The sequence below is a fragment of the Biomphalaria glabrata genome, chromosome 4, assembly GCF_947242115.1.
Source record: "Biomphalaria glabrata chromosome 4, xgBioGlab47.1, whole genome shotgun sequence".
In the NCBI taxonomy this organism is placed as follows: domain Eukaryota; kingdom Metazoa; phylum Mollusca; class Gastropoda; family Planorbidae; genus Biomphalaria; species Biomphalaria glabrata.
Genome location: NC_074714.1, coordinates 27,698,865 through 27,725,791, shown reverse-complemented (window position 1 = coordinate 27,725,791; position 26,927 = coordinate 27,698,865). Strand labels below are relative to the sequence as shown.

Genomic DNA, 26,927 nt, shown 5'->3' with positions numbered 1-26,927 from the left:
TGTACCATAGCCTAATGGAGAGATTTTCAAACCATACTTTGGTGTTAGAAGTTGTTTTCCTTAAATATCAGAACATAATGTGAGCTGGCGTTCCTAGATCTAATTTTTGACCTAATTTTATCTCTATTTTAATTTGTAATTTATATAGGCTAGGGCTATGATGTTTGTAATTTAGTGTCTTTTTAGTTTATATAGTTCAGTGCTGAGTATATTGTAATTTCCGCTATTTATAACATTCTGCTAGTTTTAGTCTTTTTCTGTTATTTGTGTTTTACTCGTAGAGGAAAAGTAGTTTTTAAAATAGTTAAATAGCCTTAGAGCTGTGGATGTTCTTTCTTATATAGAGCCCCCATATGAGTTTAGAATAGAAATAACTTTTTATCTTCCTTTTTGTATTTTTGTAGGATTTAAATTTTAAGATTCTCTTTTTAATGCTGTTTAATTTGGTGCCGGTATATAATGTTGTGTAGTCCGTGTCTTTAGTAATTTGCTAGATTTTATTGTTGTGTACGGCTAGGTACAAATTAGGAAAATCGGTAGTACAGTTTAGTTTTAGATAATTAGCGTGACGTCATGCTCTCCGATATGTTCCGTGACCTCCGTGACCCCAGGCCGTAAGGCTGGTTTGTGACGTAGTAGGTCAGCGACCATTGTTTCTGATCGTAGCCAGATCCTGACTGTGTGTTAGCGCTTAGGCGAAGTGTTGTAAACTGTAACACAGCCAACGTGTAGTTGTCCTGATGACTATACACAGACGTATTATTAAACTAGACTAATCACTGGATCTAGACTTTATGTATTTACTTAATATACACACTAAGCGATTGTGTTAGCATTAGCGCTTAGGCGAAGTGTTGTAAAATGTAACACAACCAACATGTAGTTGTTGTCCTCTAACTATAAACAGACGTATTATTAAAGTAGACAAATTACTAGGTCTAGACTTAGATGCTCATAACTATAAACAGACGTATTATTAAAGTAGACAAATTACTAGGTCTAGACTTAGATGCTCATAACTATAAACAGACGTATTATTAAAGTAGACTAATTACTAGGTCTAGACTTTATGTATTTACTTAATATACACACTAAGTGATTGAAGACTGCTTTGTGTGTGTTGTAAACTGTAGTGTGTTGTAAACTGAACTGTAGCACACCTGGCTGAATGTTTGCATTAGTGCTTAGGCTAAGTGATATAGTCTGTAACTCATTAACGTGTAGTCATGTATGTTATGACTTTTCTATATTAACAGTATTACACCTACATATGTTATTAGAATATAAAATTGATCAGTTGCTTTACAACTTAATGTACACACTAATGATAACAAGCATCACAACAGAAATAACACAACATGAAAACAAATGTGTGGTGTTATATAGCAATTTTATTTGCAGACAAAGGATACCACTTTAATGAGTTAAGTTTTTATTGCAATTGCTTAATGAACATATGGAAAAAAAAAATTTCAATAATTTACAATACACATTTTAAAAATACAATGATTACATATAATGTTAATGTGATTTAAATATATGGATGGCTGCCTGTTCAAGCGGTTTGCTCATATAATGTTAATGTTATTTAAATTATATATTATATATATATGGATGGCTGCCTGGTGGAGCGGCTTGCGCTCCGGACTGTCGCTTAGATTTATTGATGGTCCCAAGTTCAAACCCTGGCCGCTCCCATCCCCAGTCATGCAGTCATTAAAGTTCTTTAGAACCACATGAACACAATAACCAGCAACATATCTTATCTTATAGATTACACAAGTTACTTCAAAAAACAAGATAATTACCCATAATATAACATCTAACAGTTAGACTTACAGAGAACCTTTATGATGTTTTGATGAATCATTAAAATTAGGAAAGATAAAAGAAATATTTTCATCTTTTTGATTTATCCCACTGTATCTTAAACCTTTAAATATATGTAGTGTACATGGTCAATAACTTATATAAGCAGGAATCTGCAGGATGTTGGTAAACAATACTTAATTTAGATAGTCCATAAAAAGTGACATGGTCTTCTTATTTAGTCCTGTTTGGTTTAAGTCAATTTAATATATTTATTTCATTGTCATTTTTTTTATTTGTGTACTTAGTGTTTTCTTTAATAGCATTTAAAAACTATTAGTATTGTTGGTAAAATTTTTTGTAGAATATTGTTCTATGAGTTCTAACAAATTAGTAATTTCATAAATGTAGGCTACAGTTTTAAGAAGTAGCTTGACCAAGAACATCCAAAACGAAGACACATTTATATTTCTTACACTATCTTGAAATTCACTGAAATCACTGATATGTTTTTTTTACTATTATATCCTTATATGTTTGACATGTTTCGGATGTTCCTTCAGAGTTGACGACAGGGGATGGGAGCGGGCAGGGTTTGAACCAGAGACATCGATAAATCCAAACGACAGTCCAGCGCGTAAACCACAAGACCAGGCAGCCATCCTGCGACTTCCTGAGACTTAACACTTTTTTAATGCACTCTCTACTCTTTCATGTGTAGTAGCTAGTCCACAATACTTCATCGTCTTCAAAATGTTAACGGCAGATCTGAAAGTTAAATAAAGTTTACTATTAATATTTTTTAGATGAAATGCAAACTGTAAATAAATACTGTATATAATATAATAATATCAAACATTTACTAGAATATCTATTGATAGAATCTTTATTAAATTAATAGATTTACATAGTTCTAGCCTAAAGTAGTATTTACTTCCTAGCAATAGCCTCTTGTTGATCATCAAAAGCATAAAAAATTTAAATTATTTATAATACTAATATTATATGCTAAATGCTAGTAATAATTATTACTTACTTTAGAGTATTCCTTTATAGTACGTAATCCTTCAATACTGTCCATGATACTTCGTCTTGAAAATGTTAATGGCAGATCTGAAAGTTTACAATTAATTTTTTTGAAATGAAACGCAAACTGTATAAAATATAAAATAAAATGTATATATTAGGCCTATATATAACATCGAACATTTACTAGAATAATTTGGTATATACCGAGGTATAAAATATGACAGATCTAATAGTAACTGTCTAACAGTCTAATAGAATGAGTCTATGTAACTATAGAATACTAGTAATAGACTACAATAGATCTGTACTTCTACTGGTTATATATATAAAATATATATATATGTATCTCTATTATAAATCTATAAGTTACTACCTGTCTATGTGTACTTCTATATAATATACGGACTATACTATGCTATTGGTATATAAACTAGATCTAGACTCTATAATTATTGACAGAATCGTTATTAAATGAATAGATTTACAATTAGATCTACATCGTCCTAGCCTAGATCAAGTATTCAATGCCTAGGCTAGGCCTAGATTTCTAGATCTACCCACTTTGACTTTATATAATGATTATCATGTTAATCATCAAAAGCATAAAAGTCAATTAATTATGTATAATGTTAATATGCTGGATCTAGAAATATTTACTTACTTTAGAGTACTCCTTTAATGGTACGTAGATCTAATCCTTCTACTAAGCCAAAGGTATTACCGCTGGCCATTTTTTCTTTCTAAGCCACCATTCATCATCTTTTGGTAATCGGAAAGCATATCTGCTAGTTACTAGTAGTGCTAGATCTAATCTAGATCCTTTACAAAACGAGACATTTGTTCACCTTTGTAGATCTAGAGTTTTAATCCATGATGAATATTTTGAAAAGTCTAAATCATATTTAGATGAAGATTCTATTTGTTTCAAAAGAAATCTTTCTGTCTATGTAAACTACACAGCAACACAGTGGACAGAGTGGTTACGTACACACGCATCAATCAGTGACGCATAACCTTGGCCTCTGACCAGTGATGACGTAGGCCGCGACCTGGTCAGAGCTAAGGCTTTCTATGTCGAAGGCGCCGTATGTTCGCGCTGACTAGTTATAGCTAGTTCCGGAACCACGTTAAGCTCTCTTTTGTCTTGACCAGTGGTCAGTGCTGGTAGTGGTGCCTGTATAGTTATTTTCTTGTGTGTAATTTCAGCTGGGACCGCCTGAAAATGTTTTTATTTTTACTTTCTTTAGGTAGATTTATATTAATAGCTTCTACATCTATTGCAATAGTCTAGATGCAGACTGATTAGTGTAGTGGCATCACTGGCTAGTTAATTAGCCATGATTACCTCTGATGGAACCGGAAGTTCTGTAGACTTGGGTAGCGTCACCCCCTTGCGCCATCCTTAATGCTTTTGCTTTCCTATACTATGTGTAAATAATTTATTATTTTATGTCTTCTAAAAGTATTTTTATTAATATTATAATATTGTTAGGATAACGCTTCTAACAAGTTGGAGTCAAGTTCTTTGCAGTGTTTTTATTTGTGTGCCTACTAATACATTTAGACAGAAGATTCAGAAATACGTAACAATAGCATCTTGTCAAAAGTACCATATCATCGTCAGTGTCACAGTCTTAGTTGACATTGCATGATCTAAAGTTCACGTCATGTTAAGAGTTAAAAGACACGTGGAATTCCTGATGTAGAAAACAGGAAGTAGAATGAATAAAGTTGACTTTGAGTTCAGTCAAGTCAAGTGGTATTCTTTAGACCGGATGGTCAAGTAATATTTTGGTCCGGGATGGACAGTAGCGACTTAGAAAAGTCTGTAGTAATTTCAGTTAGATAGTAACTTGTGGGCAGTTGTTGCCAGTGGTCTTTTTGAGACATGTATTAGTTAATCTATAATTCTGCACAGTGTTACCCGCTGAGATGCGGACGTGATTTGTAATTAACGTATTGGATATTTTTGATACCGCTGTTATGCGGATAGGATTGTTTATTATTTCTAGACTTGTAGCACTAACAAGGAGTGCAGTATTATTATTATTGTAGTAAAATAAACTTTATATTTGTCTGCTAAAACAGACTTAAGTCAGTTTATAGTATTTGTCTTGTCACGTTTCAAGAGTACTTCAGGAAGCAGAACCCAGCATTACACGACATTCGCATTCTTCAACATTACATTCAACATCATTTACAGTCAGTTTAAAGAATTGTTAAACGAAATGGAAAGTCAGTGTTCTTCTTTACAATAAAGTGCGATGGCTTTCCAAAGGTAAGGTGTTGAAACTTTTTGCTTTGTGCTTGAATGAATTAAATGCATTCCTAAATGAAAAAAAAAGCATTAGTTACTCTGTATTAGAGAACGACAAATGGTTGCAAACATTTTACTTTATCGTGGATATATAACAGAGAAATTAAATGAGCTGAATCTAAAACTGCAAGGAAAGGGAAACCTATCTATGTTTGGTAGAAAAATTCGTTTGTTATGAAGAAAAACTAATTCTTTTTTGTAAGTAGAATATATATAAGTTACTTCATTTTCAATTTCTAAAGCAATATTGCAATAAAATCAGTGCAACTCTTGAACGAATTACTTCAGCATGGTTAGTAAAAAAATCAAAGATGAATTTCTTGACAGATTTGAGCAGTTCAAAACCAACAAAGCCATTCTAGCATTCCTAGTAAATCTTCTCAACACAAATAGTAACGAAATCCACATTGAGCCATTTAGAATTGATACTGAATCTCTAGAAAGGCAAGTGATCGATTTAAAAACTAAAGCTTTCTGGAGTGGGAAATGTACAGACTTAAAAATCAAGTTGCTAAAGTCGGAGGTCCAGAAATGTATGTACGTAACGCAACAAAAAATGATAGCTTTGAAAGAAATGCCGCGAGCTGATTAGGTGATTGGAATAATCTTCCAGATTGCTACTTTGAGGTGAAGAAGTTTGCGTTTGGAGTTTTGTCTATCTTCGGATCGACATATTCGTGCGAGCAAGCGTTCTCTTGCACAAGTATAATTAAATGTAAAATAAGAAGCCAACTATCAAATGAAAATTTAGAGTCGTGTTTGAAACTAAAACCAGCTAAATGTATTCAAACTTTCTAAAACGATGCAAAGCCAACGCTCCGATTGAATTGAACTCAATTGTTTGTTATTATATATGTGTACAATTAAAAAAACTTTCTACTATTCAATCAAGATTTAAAAAAAAAAAACAATGGCAAAGCAGAACATGTTTGAGTGGTTTATTAGCAAATTGTATAGCTTTTTTTTTTTGAAAAAAAAAAAATAATTAAAGTATTATGATGTTGTTTGAAAATTGATTAAAACTAAAATTTAAATAGTTAAAAACGTATCTGTTTCTCAAAAAGACTTTTTGTTTGGTAAATTATTTCTAATTGTGAAGTTATGTAGATTTTTTTTATATATTTGGGACACAATCAGTGGTTGGACGCTACAAATACTTCATAAGTAATACAGAATAAAGAAAATCCAGATCTATCCACTATTCACCTGATGAGTTGGCAACTGTCACGTGTTTATTATGTTTGTAAGTCTTGATGAGATAAACTTGTAACATGTGTGGATTCGGAGGTGCCGTAATTATAGTTCAAACACTTTAAGAAACAATGAAATAACAAAGTGCTGTTATACTTTTCTAGAGTTTAAATCTTTTAAAACAATAAATGTATGTACAGATAACGCGTTACCTAATTTGAGCTAGGTGAACTGTCCTCATTTTGGGAACCATGAGGTGTCACCAGGGACTTGACAGCAACATCTCTGTCAGGACTTTGATTCTGTATTATAAGATATTTAAATGTCCAGGTAAAAGTATAATTTTTATTACAATGTTAGAATAATTGTTTTCTTTTTACTGGTTCCGAAGTTCAGCCTAACAGACACACCATACACACTCAGTTGGACATAAATTAATAAACAATGTGTATGATGATTTAAAAATAAATTATGAATTTAATACAATTATATTTATACAATGATATGGAAATTAATAATGTGAATGATAGGTAGTCACAAATAAATATGAAGATAATAAATTAAATTCAGTCCAAGTAATTAGTTAAATAGTAGGCCTATAACTAAAGTAAGCACCTTATATTATGTTGCTTGATAAAATTAGCGTCAACAACATCACAGTTTCATAACATATGCCAAAGATTCGTCTCTGTATAAAGTACTGTATAACTGTCTATAAACATCAATCTTGATAGTAGCATACTACTAGATACTGTCATTAACCTCCTCTCTCCTTATATATATACAGTAGAAAGTAGAAAGAAAGGCATATGTATGGATGCATGTCCTGCATAGAAATCAAAACCGTTTCACCAATCTTGATAAAACTTACCAATCTTGATAAAACTTGGCATAATTGTTCCTTGGCTACTAACTGGAATTGTAACAAACTAAAGACCCTAAAAAAAAGTTGCTAAACTCTATTGTTGGCCTCCTTCAGTCGTAGAATCAGTATGGGTCATCTCGCACACTTCCTCGTGTGGCTGTGGAGCCTTATTTTGGAGACACTCCCATCCACAAATATCGCAGGTTAAGGTGGCTTTTGCTTCGGTGGTAGAGGAGCTGGCCATTTTTCGTATTGTACGTTTTTCTTCCTGAGCTGAGACACATGTACTTTCACTGTCCATAGCTTTCTTGGTCACTGTCTCTCTCCATCTGGTGCGGTCCAGAGCTATGTCTTCCCAATGGTCAGTATTGATGTTCACTGATTTGAGGTCCCGTTTTATTACATCTATGTGTGAGCAGGTCAGGGTGGCGCTAACTGAGTGAGGCCCTTTTTATGGTATCGTCTGCTCAACATTTGTTCATTTTTTTACAGTAGGCAGGTGGTAGCTCTACTGGGTGGGCCCAATCTGTGCACCTCGGTCTGCGACCAAGGGGCTAGAGTAGCCTAAGCAACCATTTAAACTAAACTAAACTAAACTAGCTAACTAAAAGTAAAACAGCCAACTAAATTTATAAAAAGAAACTTATATACACTTTATTTACAACAAACTTACAAAGCAATAAAAATATAGATGAATTGACACAAAAAAAACAGTAATAAAACAAATATACCCACTACAAAACAATAAACCACTCAAATAACCTAAATTCCCCAACACTAAACGGTAAGCTACTAGCAGCAGTAAAGCAGAACTACAGCAGACAGGCAGACAGGAATTATAGCCTGCAATTACAAATATAAACAAACATAAAAAAATATATAAAATAATCATTATAATATTAATGGAAATACTTTTAGAAACATTAACAAATAGACATAGTATAGAAAAGCAACAAGGGGATTATTAGGGATAGCTGGGGGGTGACGCTATCCAGATTAATGGAGCTTCCGGTTCCATCATAGACAATGGCTGAGTAATTAAGCCGGTGATGCACGGCACTAATCCGTTTACATCAAAACAATCTAACAACAATCAATCCTAATTAAAATATATCAAGTAAAAATAAAACAATTTCTCAACTTACAGGCAGTCCACACAGCGAATGTCCACACAGGAACAACACTAAAAATAACTTTCTAACTCACTGCTTGGTCACACAGACCAGCTAATCAAGCACTGACCAGCGGTCAACACCAGAAAAAGGGACAAGACACTACATCATCCATTCTATTTATAGAGCCAGGTCATGAATCGTACAAACTAACTTCTAAAGTAAAAGAGCTGGCGGGAGACAGGCATGCACTCAAGCACTAGCCTATAAAAGTAATTAAAATAAAATATACAAAATATATAAAAATAGTTCAAAGAGCGCCAGCTCACATATGTAACGGAGGTGGGGGCGACCAGTTTTTCTTGAGCCAGTAGCGAGTTGTCCGTAGAGGATGACTTTCGGGATGCGATTGTCCTCCATCCGGCGAACATGTCCAAGCCAGCGCAAGCGGCGTTGTCTGAGGGCTGTAAAGATGCTGGGAATACCTGATCGCGCAAGGATCACAGTATTGCACACTTTTTCTTTCCATGTGACATTCAAGATCCTACGGAGACATCTCAAATGGAATGAGTTTAGTTTTCTCTCTTGCTTTGCGTAGGTGGTCCATGATTCACTGCCATTCAGTAGTGTACTCATAATGCATGCCTTGTAAACTTTTCCCTTTTGGTCACTGTAGTGAGCTTCTGGCTTTCCCAAACTCTTGGCCTGAGTCTAGCGAAGGTCGAGGCAGCCTTCCCTATGCGTTTTTTATCTCTTATCTCTGATTTTAGTTTTGGCCCTCAGTCTGGCAATATTTAGGAGTTTGCCATCATTTTGGAATGAAGATTGATGCCTTCGGTGGATATGTCAAACACGTTGTGGATTAGCAGTGAAAATAGTATTCCAAAGAGGGTTGGGGCCAGGACACATCCTTGTTTAACTCCGCTGTTTATACTGAAACTTTCGGAGCTGGCACCGTTAAATTGCACTGTACCCATCATATTTTGGTGGAAAGATACGATTACATTTAGTAGATTGGGTGGACAGCCTATTGTCTGTAAAATTTTAAAGAGGCCATCTCTGCTGACTAGATCTATTAAAGCATTAGTATTTTATGGATCTAGAATGTTTACCATGTCTATATGATGAGACAGGACAGAGAGGTCACGCATGCGCAGAGATAAAAATCCCTCTTATCTTATCTTATAGGCCTATAATACAGACGTAACTTTAAACTTTTTTTTTTACTTTTACACATGAACATACAAAATACAGTCAATTCATTTCATTATTTAATGATAATTAACCTTCCCATTTGTGTTTCCAAAACATTTTAAAATAAATTCGTTCGCTCTAAATACTTTTCCATAACTCGCGCACACCATTATATGCGCCGCGTAGTGATACAAATGAAATTAACGCATTATAAAGGCATATGATTTAATTAATAAACTACTTACATAATACAGTTTACTTTCCATTGTATTATTTAAAGCATTTAAGCCTACAACTACCGATTCGGTTTAATTTTAAGTTTTCATTTTAAATTAGACCTGTTAACAACATAGCTACACATATACATTAGCCGTGTTGACAAACATTTCATTTAGCATAGCGCGTATCTAGGTCAACGCTACGCCTACTGTATCTAGGTCAACACAAGCTCAAAGTGTTTAGTCTTTTACTATAGTAGGCTCAAAGATTTTGGTTCTTGACTAGACTACTGTGGCATTCAAATTGTTTAGATGTTAGATCTAGATCTACATAAAATTAAACTAAGAATGTTATATAAACAATTACATTCACGAGTTCGTTTTTATAATAAAATATATTTATCGCTTTATTTTATTTTTGTGTCAACTACAGTATTTACCAAGGCAACGCGTATTGAGGTCATGAACTTTCGGCTCTACATAAAATTAAAAACAGATTTGACAAATAAATTGAAGAAACTCTAATTAGCGTTATTTTTAAATTTAAATCATTGAGAGTTCAATATTTTACTCTCTTAAATATACGTTTGACTTTTAATTAACAATATACATTTATACTATAAAGTAGAAAGTAAGTCGTATGTATGGGTGTATGTCCCGAATATAAATCAAAACCGCTTCACCAATCTCGATGAAAACACTATCAGTGAATATATCAACAGTGATACGCAACGTAAGACCCGCGGGCCGCGGGTAACACATGGCTAGTATATATATATATATTTCCAGGAGACCAAGCCTAGCTCGTTTGAATAATTTGTTGAGGAAATATATTTACTTATTTTGGATCGGGTAAAGACTTCTAAATCGAAAAATTGCTTTCATGTTCTTTTTGTTCTAAATGTCAATGTACATGGCGATTGGAAAAGAAAGTCTCTTAAGTCCCCATGCACAACACGCGTAGGACGTAATCATCTTCTTTTATGATTTAACGTCTGTATTTCATAAGATAAGATACAGTCTAGAAAACCGCAGTTCACGTCGAGTCGTTTACATTGCCTAAATGTATTGGGCAATCATTGACTTAGAAGAAAGTCTTTGCAGTGTAACGTCTCAAATGGTTACGTTCAGACATTAATATTACAATTAGTATATTCATTAAGTATTTAGTACGAAACATCAAACGACGCAAAATCTCTACGTTATAGGGTAAAACATGCACTTTGTAACAAAGGAAAATGGCACATTTTTTCCAAAGACTTAAAAACATTGCGTTAGTATTCTAAAGAAGCGTTTCCTTGGGGCATCTCTTTTACGCCGACTATCTTTCAGCTCACTAAAAAAGATTGCCTTTGACATATGTTCGTCCCCCATTCGGGATACGTGTCTTGTCCAGCGTGACTGTCGGACTCTAAGAAGCTCATGCCGGGGTTTTACCAAGGTTTATAGTTAAACCTCAAGAGGCGGCAGCGTACGCGAATTCGTTGACCGCGAGCTAGATATCATGTTCAGTGTGAGCAAGTAAGACGTAGAGAAGCTGTGGTATGACCATTTCCTTTGTTTTGGTACGGGACAGTAGACTTCGAAGCTTGAACATATTGTAATATTTCATCAGCCAAATAACAACTATGTAAAAACTACCTACACGCAATTAAAGTGTAAACAATGGGCTATGTTGGGCTTATGCGTTTCGTTTCTTTGGTTTAAAAGTAGAATTATAAATTGGGCCGGAAGTACCTTTTTCCTTATATATCTTTTGCATTTTGCAGTTCTCTTTTTAAATTAAACTGACATTATTATGCAATAATTTTAAGGGCGCCTGACAGAGAAAAAAATTTTGCACAAAAATACTGGTAGCTGGGATCAAAGCCGATAGAGGTTATAGAAAGAAAAGACCTGAAACAAGTACTTTATTTGATGAGTCTTTTACCCAAGATCTGTGTATTACACACACATAAATAATTGTACAAATATTTTTTTTTGTGATTTTAAAACTTAAATGATTTTTGAAAAGTGTTTTTAAAAAGGTGTTACTGTAATCAATTAATAATTATATTAATTATAGCTTTTATATAGCGCTAATTTTATGCTTATATAGTAGATTCTTATATCTGAACACCGACTTACGGGAACTAGGTCAAATTTTAATTTTATTTTTTATTTGGTGAAGGTTTAACTTACAAAAAAACTGAATGAGATTCTTATTCTGCAACTAAAGGACTATAAAAATAGCTGTATTCCTTTGAATAGGGTTTGTTGGACTAGTCCGTTTCGTTTCTTTGATTAAAAAGTATTGTGCCGGAAGTCGCTTTTTTCCCTATATATCTTTGTATTTTTCAGTTCTCTTATTAAATTAAACTGACATTATTATGCTATAATTTTAAGTGTACCTGATAGAGAAAAAAATTCTGCACAAAAATACGGGTAGTTGGGATATAACCCGATAGAGGCTATAAAAAGAAAAGACCTGAAACTAGCGCGTGAAACTACACATTTACAGTACTTTATTTGATGAGTATTTTACCCAAGATCTGTGTTGTTTTTTTAGGACTAGCTTATTTCATGTACCCGGCATTTTCCGATACACAATTTCATACACAAAATAATTGTTGAAAAAAATTGTAGTGATTTTAAACTTTAAATGATTACTTAAAAAGGTGTTACTCTAATCAATTTTGAATATTCTTTTGTTATGAATGTCACTGTTTATTTTATGTCTGTTCTAGTTTCTTAAATTTTTCTTGAGTAAAGGGGTCGTTTTTCTCCTAATGGGTATACCTGATTTCTTCAAGCAGCCTTTGTAAAATATTGGTCCTTAATAAAGCTATGCTTATAAACGAAAATTCGCATGACTGCATTATGATGAATGTACGTGTTAGTTCAATATATTTTATTTTACTAGGTAACTATAAATAACCGCATAAATAGACGTAAGTTTAATTTTTTTTTCTGTTAGATACAGTCATATGGCAAATTTTTGTTTATATCCCAATTCTAAAAAGGAATAATAATAGAATTATATTGTAAAAATAATCACTAAGTTTTTCTTTTAATAGTTTTGAAAGTCTAACTGTGTTTGTGTTTTTGCAGATGTACACAAGCTACACTATGAGTCAGTCCATCTCTTCTAATTGTTTAGAAATGAGTGTAAAAATGTAGGCTTCGATATTTTTAGCCTGAATTTAAGAAGTTACAAACTTCAAACAACTAATATATTGCCTCTTCCATAAAACTTTGTACTTAAAAAATAAATTTATCCAATGCTCGAAATTCTGCTTGAATACTTAGGCCCTATTTAAATCGATCCGGTATCAATGTATTAAGTAGCAATAACCCCGCAAAAAAAATTAAATGAAAGAAGATTGAGATATACATATATTTTTGTGACGGTACGCACCGGTACGGGGTACCGGCACCTTTTTTCAATGTCGGGAAAAATGATTACTTTTCTTGTAATTCAACGTTAATTGTTAATTTATTATTAGTTGAAAGTTAGGCAATCTATCACTGAGTACCGGAGCCTCTATTTATTTTTACAAAAAAAAAAGCACTTTATATACTTTCAGCCGACATGCCGTATTATTAAAAACACCTCTATGTGAACTTCTCAATCATCTAGAGCAGTGGTTCCCAAACTTTTTTGTCTCGTAGACCCCTTGCCATGTTTTTAAGTTTTCGGTAGACCCCCCAGCATTTTAGTGAAAATTCATTAACTTCAGATGTGCTTTTCTCACTGATTACTTTGCGATATATATTTATTGATGAAATTCAAAGCAAAATAAAGCAAAATAAAATTTAATATTGTTACGAATCTCACTATCCAGGCTCTCTGCAAACTGCACCATACACCACCAACTTAAAGAACTTGACAACTCAGGGCTCCAAAGTAACGTAACACTTTAATAGTTTGTAAATAACAGTCAATACTGTACAATTGGCAACACGTACACTGTACAAATATCTCTCCAATAACACCGTTCCGCCGTATCAACTCTTGCACTGGCCTCTCCGTCTCGTTCCGGGCTTGCACTGGGTTCAACAGTTCCGGACTGACTTCACACACTAGGGTCGTTGTGTCGGACTCGATCGCAGACCAAGATCAAGACGCCGTTCGTCTCAACTGTACTTGATAGTACTCCGCACTGAACCGTCGTAATGCTCCGTACAGAACCACACCGCTGAACTGTGCTGTAGTCGACCGTGTTTTGAACTCTTGTCGTGAACCTCCTTTCTGAACCGTCTTGACTGCGTCGCCTCCGCTCTTATATAGGGTCCCTACTGGCCTTCTCGAACCGGACAGAACGCCGCTCGACGTTTCTAGGTGGTCAGATGACTACAACTCTCGTGACGCTCCTGAGCTCTTGTTCACGACGGCGATCTTTCCCGAATTGTCCTGTTGACACTCGACTCGGCTGACCGTCGTAGCTCATCACGGTTGACCGCTCGTCTAGCGCTGGCCTGGGGCGATTTGCGTCGGCTGACTACACACACACCACTACCCCTCTCTGTGCCACCACCAGGTTTATAACAATATGCATTACAAGAAGTAACTAAACAACAACAACAACAAAAAAAAAAAACGCCTATTGGTGGACAGCTTTGATAATAAAATGTCAATCTTGGGCTTCAATTTAGTTCGGGTTAACATTCTATCTTCTCGATTAGATGATGTCTGACCGATTTAAATTTGGAAAGTAAGAAAATTTATCATTGTCATTGTATGCTTCATTAATTTAATCCTCACATGAAACACTGAGAATATGCCTTCGTGTTGATCAAATTTAGGTTATCACATTGTAGCTGCAAGCTAACCTCATTCAATTTATGAAACAAGTTTGTGAAATAGACTATGTCCGATTCCCGTTTAATTTCTGTGTTTTAAAATAGGATCTTAGCAACCAAGAACTCAGAAAAAATAGTGTCAAAGATAATCCTTTCGAAAACTATCATACTTCAGTGTGAAGGAGCAAATGATCAAAATTTCAGGCAAAAAGCAATTCTTTATGAATTTCTTGATTCATAACAAAAATATAATAATACCACTACATTATCAGGCAAGGTTAACTAGTCCAGCTTTTTAAAAAAGTAAATCGTAATAACACGATAACCATTCATTGTCCAAAACTCATTTCACCATTACACCTTTGAACTGTATTGTTGCTTAGAGGAATTTTTAATGATATCAGATATAGGATTGTGTAAAACAGATTGTAAAACCTCTTCAATGGTTGGCAAAGTCAATATTTTGCTTATAGTGTGCAGTTTTTTTAGAGTTTGATATAAGCCTAAGTAAATATATTGTAAGACGCTCACAAACCTATTCTCTTCTATGATGTTTAATCAACATTTTTCTACTGTGGCTTAATTCTGAATTTAAAAGTTTTCAAAAGTATTTCAAATCTTAATCCTTTTATTTCATGTTGACTTTTCTCGATGTTTCAGCTTCGATGGTTTCATAGCGACATAGCTTCAAACTTTGTTACATAAAAATAAAGAACAAATGCAATAGTTGTTCAACAAAGAAAGAATGAAGCCAAATTTTTAATAACCAACAATTTACGGTCAACATTTTATTTTATAGACTCGGCCATGTAAATTATTATTTTCATGTAGACACAATTAAGGTATTTAAAATAATACGTTAAAATTTTTAATTTAAAAAAACTCATTCCACTAACAGGGTTGAAATTCAAAGGATTAACTAAGGTACAAATCATGTTTGAACGTGTCAATTTCATGAATGGTCATGCTTCAATGAGATCCGCCTTCGTAGACCACCATTAACAGGCCATAGACCCCCAATTTATTTTTTCATTTCCGTAGACCCCTTGGAAGTCCTCGTAGACCCCTGGGGGTCTATATAGACCACTTTGGGAATCACTGATCTAGAGTCATAGACAGTCATTATTTTAGACTAGATTTAAGTAGAGTCTAGACCTAGATTTAGTAGGCCTATTATTATAAAAAAAAATTAATAATCAGTCATTATAGACATCATTCGCAATTTTATTATTAGGTCTAGGCATTGAAAAGTAAATCTATTAATAAACTATAATAGATCTAAGTCTAAGTACTAACTTATTAAATAAGTCATTATAAGTAGAAGTATTATAATAAATATTGTATAGATCTAGATTGACTAGATTATAGATAGATCTATAGATAGATCTCTAGTTTAGTAGATTAAGTATAGAGAATAGTAAATGTATTACAGTATTATTAGATCTATGACCTATGTCTATATCTAATTAATTTCTAATAATCTAATAATTAAAAAACTTTAGTCTTTATTAATATCTAGACTTTTTTCTAATAAAAACTGACTATAGGCATATCATAGGCTAGACTCGGCAATCTAGTCTCAAGATAGAATCTATACTATTACCAGATCTATTCGATTTTTATATATAGATCTAGACTAGAATTAGATTATAGATCCAAATATACTAATGGAGAGATGATATGAGGTGTTAGCTAATAGCGTTGCACAAGAAACAAACCTGGGTTTTTCTAAACTCTAATACTTGGTATGTAATAGTAAAACAGCACCTACCTAAATAAATCGTAACTAGCAATCAAAAACCTATATTTATTGTAGTATATATAGGTCTGTGGTTGTATTTTATATATCCTTCGTAACTTCTTCTATAGAGAAATGACTTTTGTAATTTCTTTTACTGAAAATTTGGCTATTCGCGTCTGACACATATATAATTTTTATGTTCAGCAACAAACCCTATTACCACTCATAGTCAAAATTTTATTTTAAAATAAAGTGGGTCACTTCATGCTCCTATATTGAACGCAGTTTTTGGGCTTTCTCCTCACTTGGACAGTGAGCACCGTCATTGTACACCACTATGTAATTGCTAATAAATTATATTTGTGTTACTTAATTTTTTTTTAGATTGTATTACAAGAAGTAGATTCACTTTTGCAATATGTATTTATAGTCTATTTTCTCATATACTCTCTCTCTCTGTCTCTCTTTCTCTCTAGTTCTATATATAGAATATATATATATATATATATATATATATATATATATATATATATATATATATATATATCGTTTATAGTTTATATTATTTATATACCTATGTAATCTATGTGTAGAAACAGACAGAAATAAATATATATAGATCATATATCTATAAATTAATTATTATAATTTAATAAACATGATATTTTCAACTAGGCTACATTGGCTACATGTATTTTCTCTCTGTCTTTCTTTTAATTCCTATCCAAGGACCCTCTTCTTGTTTTCATAATTTGGATGTTCGTTTTGTTACACCTTAACATCCCCTCCCTCCCATAGCTGCTTTTCTTTGTCTTTTCATGACTCTCTCCCCCTTCCCTCCACTGCCTGTTTGATAGTTTGTGACACTAAACGCTTAGTGTATACCTCTCCTCACCGCCAGCTCATCTGGAGTGATCACCTTCAGTGGGCATGGTCTCTGGCTTCAAATTAGCAGCCCGCACTTTTTCTTTCATTCATAAATTATATATTCTAGATATCTCGATCTAGGTCATGGTTATTCATTGAAAAAATCATAGATTTATTAATCCCAATAATATTTCTTATTACGATTTTGAATGAGCTGAATTCATTATTATTCGTTGGGCAACCCCTTTTTAAATTTTATTTAACAGCTAACGGTATAAATGTGATTGGAATGTCTTTCTAAAGATGTTTGGAAGCTTATTTTGATATGCCCATCAGCCTACGATCAAACAGGCTCATAATATAGCCGTCATCCCTTCTATGGGTATGAATTGCCGGGGGAGGTTAAAACAACAGCTTTACATACATGGTTACCGAGAATCTAAAAAACTGCCATCTGCTTTGGAAAAACGGAACAAAATTACCGGAACTTATCTAAAATTGAACAGTCCCGAAACGTCAATTTTTGCTCCAAACATAAAAACAAATGAATTACAAACAAATAAAACTACCCGTTCATTGAAGGAGAATTCGATGGAGTGTCCAAAATATAAGAACCTATAGCAATTGTGAATATTTGTTTGTTATAAACCTCACTGTCTATTTTGTGTCTGTTTTAATTTCTTAATGTTTTCTTGAGTTAAGGGGTCGTGTTTTCTCATGATGTTTATACCTGATTTCTCTTATCAGCCGTTGTGAGACATAGGTCCAAAATAATACTGAGCTTATAAATTTTAAAAAATCGCAAGTGAATATATGAATGAATTTGTTTTAGATGAAGTCTATTGATTATAGTTGCTTTGAAAAATTGATCTCACACATGCCATGGGTCTTGTCATAATAGTCATAGATCTATTAAATCAAGTTATAATCTGTAATCTATATAAGCATAAATATTCAAGTTGAATTCACATTGTAACTATAGAATCAGTAGGCCCTATAGATCTACTTCTAGGTTATATATCAGCTTATAATTATAGTAGAAATAGAACCTAAGATAATTAGAATTTACTCTAGACTGTAACTTTACGTAGTGTAGATCTAGCGTCTTGATTTTAGACTAGATTTAAGTCTAGTATACTATATAAACCTATTTATAGGCCTACGCTGCCTTTGTGGACCTCACCAAGGCTTTCGACACGGTCTTTGATTTATGGAGGATTTTGGCCAGGCTCGGATGCCCAACTACGCTCCCATCCATTCTCAGGCAGTTTCAAGTGGGACAAAAAGGCTATCTTCCTTGGCGCAATACTGGGTCAAATGAGGCAGCGATTGCTGAAAGGCATCGACATCAGGTTTCGTTCGGACGGCAATGTGTTTAATCGTCGACGTCTACTATCCCATACAAAAACAATAAAAAAGGTTATAACAGAGCTTCTCTATGCTGATGATTGCGCCCTGCTAGCTCACAATGAACATGATCTTCAGATCGCGGTCAACGAATTCACATACGCTGCCGCCTCTTTGTGTTTATCTATAAACCTCGGGATAACAGACGTCATGTTCCAGAAGTGACCCAAGAAAACCTACTCAGCCCCAAATGGACGTCCCCTTAACGTGGTAGACCACTTCACATATCTAGAAAGCATAGTATTCTTCTTCTTCTAGCCAGCTTTATTGCTGCTGAGCTGTGAGCTCTTTTGCAGACTGTGCCAAGGAAAAAAAGTGTGCTGTTTTCTTTAGTTGTTCAGCACTGCCGTACAGGGTGTTGGTTATGTTGGGCTGCAGTGGAAGTAGGGTCTGCCTAAGGTGGACTAGGGAGGGGCATTCAAAGAGGATATAGTTTACGGTTTCAAAGGGGTGGGCGCAGTGCCTGCAAAGGGGGAGTTGTGTGGAGTTTATTTTGTTCAGGTGGTAATTTAATAGTGGTGTGTGTCCTGTTCTTAGTTGGAAAATTGTAGAGTGTTCTTTGCGGGGGAGGAAGTTAATACTGTCCAGTTTGTTAGGCGTAGTCATTTCTTTGTACATGGCTCTGCCTGTGTTTCCTGATGCCCATTGGTTGAGCCACTCCTCCTTATGATTGTTGACTAACATTGACCTTAGGGTGAGGTAGTTTACAGGTCTATCTGGTTGTTCCATAGATGAACCTGCCTTTGATAGCTTGTCTGCCTTTTCATTTCCCATGATGCCAATGTGTCCAGGGATCCACTGTAGTGTAATATTGATATTTAATTTTGATATCATCTGATGGATTATCACAATTAGTGTTGTCAACTCTCTTGGGCTGTTTGAGGTGCTGCTGTTAAGTGCTTGCAGAGTAGATTGGGAGTCTGTAAAGACAACAATATCTGATGGTGGTTGCACTCCTTCATATAATTTGTTTTCCACTGTCTGTAGTGCTATGGTAATTGCCTCAATTTCGGCTTGAAAGTTTGAGCAGTAATCGCCACAGGGTGCGCTTATCTCAAAGTGTTTATTTTTAGGGAAGACCAGGAAGGCACCAAGACCAGCATTGATGGTGGCTTTGAAAGCCGATCCGTCTGTATAAATATGGATAGCTGTTTTTTTATAGCTTTCAATTGTTTCAAGCGTGCCTACTTTGAGCTCCTGTGGATTTGATTCTTTTTTTAAGGTGTTATTTAGTAAATGTGTTTTGATGGTTAGTTGCTTGTAGTTTAGTCCGGGTGTAATGTTTGAAAATCTGTTAATTTTTTCTCTGTTATTGGGTAGGTGGTGTTTTAGGGCTAGTTCGTCAGTAAGTTGGATCAGAGTCCTTTGCTTTTTATAGTTGTTTTTCCTATTTTTCTGTGTTAGTAATTTATTTGGATGATCGTCCTCCAACCTTCTGTATCTCTCAATAGCTTCTAATGCTGCTCTGTTGCGCCTAACTTAAGAGGTTCAATATTGGAATCTATTTCACAGGCTGCTGTGGGAGTAGTTCTCATACCTCCACTAATTAGACGCAAGGCTTGGTTTTGGATTGTGTCTAATGGCAGCTACTTGTATGGAGAGACAATTATCCATGACAGATCTGACGTATCCAGTGTATAACTGTCTTAAGGTTTTCTTTTCAGCTCCCCAGTATGTTCCTGCTAGGTGTTTTATTATGTTTAATCTTTGTGATGCCTTTTCTTTTAAATCTGCCATAAAGTGTTTTAGAGACAGTCTTTGGTCTAGTTTTACACCAAGATATGTTGGTTTTTCTTCTTTATTTATTGGTTGTGAGTCTATTTTTAGGATGTTGTTTCTTTTTCCAGTTTTGTTGCTGTGGCTAAAGATTGAATAAACTGACTTTTCTTTGTTTATTTCCATTTTCCATAATTTTGAATACGTGGAGATAGTTGTGAAGGCTCTATTTAGTTAGGATCTAGTCAACACTGGATATTTCTCTGTAGTCCAAATTAAAAGGTCGTCTGCCTTATTGACCGAAATGAGGTTTGGGAGGTCATTCATGAAGATTACAAAGAGAGTGCAGCTAAGGGCTGAACCTTGTGGAAGTCCTTCTTCCAAACTTTTTTTTTTACTAGAGATGGCACCTTCGAATCGGGTTTGGATGGGTTTTTTTTTTTAAGAATGCCCTGATCCAGCTGTAGATTTTTCCAAGGATGCCCATTTTTTTTTCATCTTCAAAAATAGATCTTTTCTCCACACTCTATCATAGGCTTGCTGCAAATCTATAAATACTGCTGTAGTGTGCTTGTTTTCATGAAACCTTTCTACAATGTCCTGGATAAAACGAAAGAGGTGGTTTTCTGTTCTACTTGCTTTCCTGAAGCCAGCTTGTGCATTATGGAGTGAGCAAGTACTTTCTAGCCACCAATAAAGTCGGTTATTGATAATTTTTTTCTGCCATTTTGCCAATGTTGGATGTTAGAGATATTGGTCTATAACTATTTGGGTCTCCAGGTGGAAGCTCAAAATTGGAACCAGAGAATGCTCACCATGTCCTACAGGAATGATCTCTTTACCCGTACAAGACTCTGGCCCCAAAACACCCCAATACAAAGAAAACTATATGGAGAGCTCCCTGATTTGGAAACCACTGTGCAGTTCATCTCATATATTGGTCTAGTCATCTGAACACTACAGCATAAAAATGAAAACGAAGAAGAAGAAGAAAATTTGATAAAATTAAAATAGAATCGAATCAAGTCTAAACAATTTATTAATTAGCTTACAGTTTCATTGTTCAAAAAAAAGAAAGATGTTTGTTTTTGAGGGGAAGATTATTTTTTCCAGTGGGGGGGGGGTGACACCCCGAGCTTACCGCACCGGGTGACACCGACCCTAGTGACGCCACTGGATACGACTGCACCTAAGGTATACACAGAACCGTGAATGGTGTAGCCTATACGCGGAACCTATTGCGACTTGACGGCTTTTGTAAGTTTGTCTACTGTGCTGTACTAGATGCAAAAAAAAATTTGTTTCTAAAATTCTAGAATAAAATGTTTGTAAAATGTTTTACATGTTTCGGATGTTCCTTCAGAGTTGAAGATAGTTTACTTCCTAGTCCAAACCTCCCGCAGGACGACGGGGGATGGGAGCGTGCAGGATTTGAACCCTCGACCATCGATAAATCCGAACGACAATCCAGAGCGCAAACCGCACGACCAGGCAGCCATCCTGGGTCTACTCCACTTAATTTATTAACATAAATCTATTAATCTCATTTATAATATGCAGCTCTAGATCTACTATATTACCAATGCATTAATACAGATTTTAATATATACATTTAATTATATTAATAAAGTCTGGGTTTTTCTAAACTCTGATACTTGTCTGTAATTGTAAAACAGCACCTGCCTAAATAAATCATAAATAGAGAGCAAATTCCTATATTCTTTTGTAGTATATATAGGTCTGTGGTTTTATATTATATAACTTTCGTAACTTTTTCTATAGAGAAATTATTTTTGTACTTTTTTAAACTGAAAATTTGGGCTATTCGCGTCTGACACATATATAATTTTTATGTGCAGCAACAAAGCCCATTCATAAAGCACATAAAACACAATAGCTAATCATACATAGGCAAATTTAATTTCATTATTACTCTTCCATAGTTTCATAATATATCAATCTACTTTGTTAGCAGAAGCGGTCTGTTTGCAGTATTAGAGAGATTCGGATGTCCAAACAAACTACGTTAACTAGTGTCAGCATTTCATAAAACTATGCAGGGCATTGTACAGTTTGACAGCATTCTCCATCAAGAACGGAGTAAAACAAGCATGTGTTCTGGCTCCAACACTATTTGACATCTACTTTTCAGTTGTAATCCCTGGAAGATGGAGTATATATCCACAGCAGATCCAATGGAAAGCTCTTTAACCTGGCACTCCTTAAAGCCAAAACGAAGACACGGCGTATCTTGATTAGGGAACTGCTGTTTGCAGACGATGCTGCATTCACATCTCATTGATAAGAAGGATTACAAAGGCTTGTGAATGCTTTGGCAGTTGCTTGTCAATGGTTTAGTCTTACAATAAGCGTCTACAAAACCGAAATCCTGGCACAAGTCTGCCGCAGAAATACCCGCGATATATATTAGAAACCACACTCACTCTTACGGTGGTGCAGGATTTTACCAACTTGCGATCAACAATCGCCAGCAACCTAAATTTAGACACTGAGCTCGAAAAGATAAGTGGGCACTGGACGGGTAGTTTGAAAGCGGCTCTAACGATATCTTTAGGAAAAACTAACTGGCCACACAGAGAAAATTAAATTACTACTTGAATACGGCTCTGCGTGCATTCACGCATTCGACTCAAGGTTTCTTCGTATTCAGTAAAGAGTTGAAAATTACAAATAGATGTGTACAGTAACATTTTGAGCGCAGAATCATTAGTGGGACACTGAAGAGAAAATCTTATTTATGCAAAGTGTATGTGTTTGTATTCATTAATAAAGAAGTTATTTCATTTGAAATAAAACCTACCTTTTTTAGCGGCCCCCCGTAAGGTGAACAGCCGCTATTAGGTTTGTGCAAAATGTCCGTCTGTCTGTCTGTCCGTCTGTCACACTCAGATCTCAAAAACTAGAAGAGATATGAAAAATATTATTTCATCATTAAATGCGTCTTGAAAAGTTTAGGTGCAACGGCTACTTTTGGTTTTCTAAAAGCAAACCGTTTAATTTATAAAATTAATTATGCAAGAGATTTTTTCATAAAAATACACCAATTCTAAAACAATTGCGTAAATGTAAGGGAGGCAATGTTACAATATGCTAACAAAGATTGACAACTTTTGTGTATTTTCAGTATCACTAAGTCAAATATATTTTAAAAATGTACAGGAAATGTTTACAACAAATATAAATAATAGTTAAAGATGTTTTTTCTGGTCAACTAGCTGCTAAAATTAAAAGGAAACATTTCTGTTTGTTTATAAAGGCCAATAATGCACTGTGTATGTAAATATCACGCACACTTTTTTTAAATGGACTTTTTATGCAGCGATTTTCGTGCAGTAGCGTAACGTCGCAACATGAATAGGTGCTAAACCAATTCCTTAAACTATTAAAAAAAATCAGATTTTATTTATTTTTTGTTTAGTGCCCCTATCCGAATAAAAGAAGATTATTTTTGTGCGTTTTGTCTGTTGGTCGGTCTGTCCGTCACGATAAGATTTTAAAAAACTAGAACTCTAAAAGCTATTGAAAATCTGATTTACCCTTTAATGTTCCTCCCGTAACATCTCAATAGTTTTAAGTATCTATAATTGATTGTTCCGGATTTTTTTTTGCAAAACTAATCAACGCCAACAAATGTTTGTTTCCTCTACTAACTTATATTACATTCAATTTCCATGCTTAAACGTTGCAAAAACACAATATCAATAATATGTTGTTCCGTTTTTTTTATGTAAATAGCATATTAATGCCAAATAAAAATCTCTATACTGACTTATATTTCATTAAGTGTAAAATGTTCCGGATATTGTTTTATAAAACATGAATTATGCCTAATGATTGTTTGAAATCGCATAATTTACTAATATTACACTTATATAATTTGACAATGCGTCACTATAATTTGGTTATTAATATCAAATTGTTCCGTATTTTCATCTTTAAACAAAGTTTTAAAATATCGACAATAGGTTGTTCAGGGCTTTAAAAAAAGTAATTTACTAGAATTGATTACTGAAAATTACTTTTTAGACATTTAATTTTCTTGCTGAAACATAACATAGAAGTTTTGTAATCGATAAAGAATGTTCCGGATTTCGTTTCTTACAAATCGTCGTCAGAAATTTCCGAATTTATTTAAAAATCTACTAACGCCAAATAATTGTTTGAACTCCCTCTTCTAATTAATAAACAAATAATCTTCTCATTTACGAAATAATGTTTTTACGGATTTTTATGAAAAATATTTTAACTCACTTCTCTCTTACAGTACAATTAACTTTCTACCTAAAACATTAAAAAAATCTAATTATCGTTAATATTATGTTCCGATTTTTAAGGAAAACAGAATCCAAACACCAAAGTAAGTTATGAAAATCTCTCCACATGGCTGTAGTACATCTAATTTTTATACGAGATCATCCAAAAAATTTAATTAACGGTATTACATTTATCTGAAATTCTCTTTTTCTTTTACTATTTATACAAACATCCAGAACAATCTATTATATAAACTTTTCAATTGTGTTCATACCTAAAAATTATTGCGATGTTTTGAAATGTAAAATAAAGGTTAATCAATTTTTAATAACTTTTAGTTGTTGTTTTTTTTATATCAAGATGATGGACGCAAAAACAATGCGGCTTTGATCCTCTTTAAATAAATTCTATTAGAACTCAGTGCACCAATGTCTATGAACCCTCGTTAAATATCTCGTGTAAATAAAGTCATTTATTTATGGTACCGGTATAGCCTATTGTGAGGTAATTGTCGCAGTTTCTAAAGTAACTGCATACGGTAGTCAGGACAATCAAATGTAAATAATGCCGAGTTCAACACGTTTGATGACGTCATTGTGTTTATTTTCTTCCAAGTATTTTGTTTAGCAGGTTGTGTCCCTTGGTTTCTGGTCATCAATTTTTTGAGTAATACTCACTCGCTACTAGTGACGTAGCGGACGGTCTGTCGATCTCTTTCCCATCTTGTAGTCTAGAGACAAGACGTCTTTTGAGGGAGCTCTGATTTTCGCCTTGTACTTCAATACTGGATAGCCTTAGTGTTGTGTCTTGGTTGATATTCAGATTATTCTTGAAGTGGATTATCTTGACCCCTGTTTAGGGTGAGTTAATTTTCCCACTGAATAATTATTCTATTTGATTCGATCGTATTTGTTATTCTATTGGTAGACTAGAAAATTAGAAGACTCCGTTCTTTTATCTTTCTACAGGGTCTTATTTTAGGCCTTAGTTTCAGGCTTCAGATTGGTTCTAGCCTTGGACTATTGAACTAAGTTTTCATCTTGGAGTTCTCTCTCTGATGTGTGGTGGTAAGGCGGAGGGTACCGTTCCAGACTTCGGGTGACTGTATTCAGACCGGTTGTTGGATTATGACGTTCCAGACTTCGGGTGACTGTATTCAGACCGGTTGTTGGATTATGACGTTCCAGACTTCGGGTGACTGTATTCAGACCTGTTGTTGGATTATGACGTTCCAGACTTCGGGTGACTGTATTCAAACCGGTTGTTGGATTATGACGTTCCAGACTTCGGGTGACTGTATTCAAACCGGTTGTTGGATTATGACGTTCCAGCTTTTGATGGTATTGTGACCCACGCTGTGGACTACTAATGAAGATTGCTCTACGTGTATTGCTAGTTGTTATTTGGACAACTACCTAGGCATACTTATTGAGTTATTGAAGTTAAGTTATTATATTATTTGTATTGAAATAGTCAATCACTTGAGATGAATTAGAGCATATTATTTTATATCAAGTATATATACCTTATTGAAACTCACCTCATTATTATCATTCATACCCACTCAGTGTATATAATTCATTGCATTAAATTCATAATTTTATTTAAATCATCATACACATTGTTTATTACTTTATGCATAACTGAATGTGTATGGTGTGACTGTCGGGCTGAGCTCGGGCCTAAATTAACTGTAATACCTAGACACATTTCGTAATATATACTTTATTAATACATGAACACATTAATTCATGGTGATAATTCACCAAAGACCTGACAGTAATGGAATTTTTTTTCTTTGACGTCATATGAATGGACTCTTTAAATGTAATGCTAAAAGAACGCACTCTGTGCACAAATGTCTATTAACCCTCGAAAAATTGCTCGTATTGATGAAAACATATTTTAGTCTAACTAAGCCGTGTGACGTAGTGTTTTTTTCCCTTTGACGTCGTATGGAATGAATTATTTAAATGAAATGCTAAAAGAACGCACTCGGTGCACCAATGTCTATGAACACTCGATAAATGGCTCGTATTGATAAAGGTAATTTTTAGTCTAGCTAGGCTGTGTGACGTAGTGTTTTTTTTCCTTTGACGTCATATGGAATGAATTCTTTAAATGAAATGCTAAAAGAACGCACTCGGTGCACCAATGTCTATGATCACTCGATAAATGGCTCGTATTGATGAAGGTGATTTTTACTCTAGCTAGGCCGTATGACGTAGTGTTTTTTTTTTCCTTTGACGTCGTATGGAATGAATTCTTTTAAAGAAATGCTTAAAGAACGCACTCGGTGCACCAAAGTCTATGAACACTCGATAAATGGCTGGTATTGATGAAGGCGATTTTTAGTCTAGCTAGGCCGTGTGACGTAGTGTTTTTTTCCCCTCTGACGTTATAT

The 26,927-nt window shown here is 34.3% G+C and overlaps 1 protein-coding gene and 1 long non-coding RNA gene across 14 annotated transcripts in view; both read right to left on the bottom strand.

The window, feature by feature from the left end:
* Positions 1-1,371: 1,371 nt before the first annotated feature.
* On the bottom strand, positions 1,372-3,838 carry LOC129926097 (uncharacterized). The gene is made up of 3 exons (XR_008777787.1): positions 3,500-3,838; positions 2,846-2,922; positions 1,372-2,577 (listed from the first exon to the last, which is right to left on the bottom strand). It is a non-coding gene; the product is annotated as an uncharacterized LOC129926097 (long non-coding RNA).
* Positions 3,839-6,443: 2,605 nt separating this feature from the next.
* LOC106073679 (potassium voltage-gated channel subfamily A member 1-like) overlaps positions 6,444-26,927 on the bottom strand; it is a 64,102-nt gene continuing 43,618 nt past the window's right edge. For 12 of the 13 annotated variants that reach the window (XM_056026613.1, XM_056026620.1, XM_056026616.1 and 9 more), the window contains one exon: positions 16,831-23,168. In XM_056026613.1, coding sequence (XP_055882588.1) covers positions 23,001-23,168 — 168 coding nt within the window. In that variant the 3' untranslated portion in view covers positions 16,831-23,000. Of the gene's footprint in view, positions 8,055-16,830; positions 23,169-26,927 lie in introns of those variants that run through there. The other variant, XM_056026618.1, reaches the window with a different exon arrangement.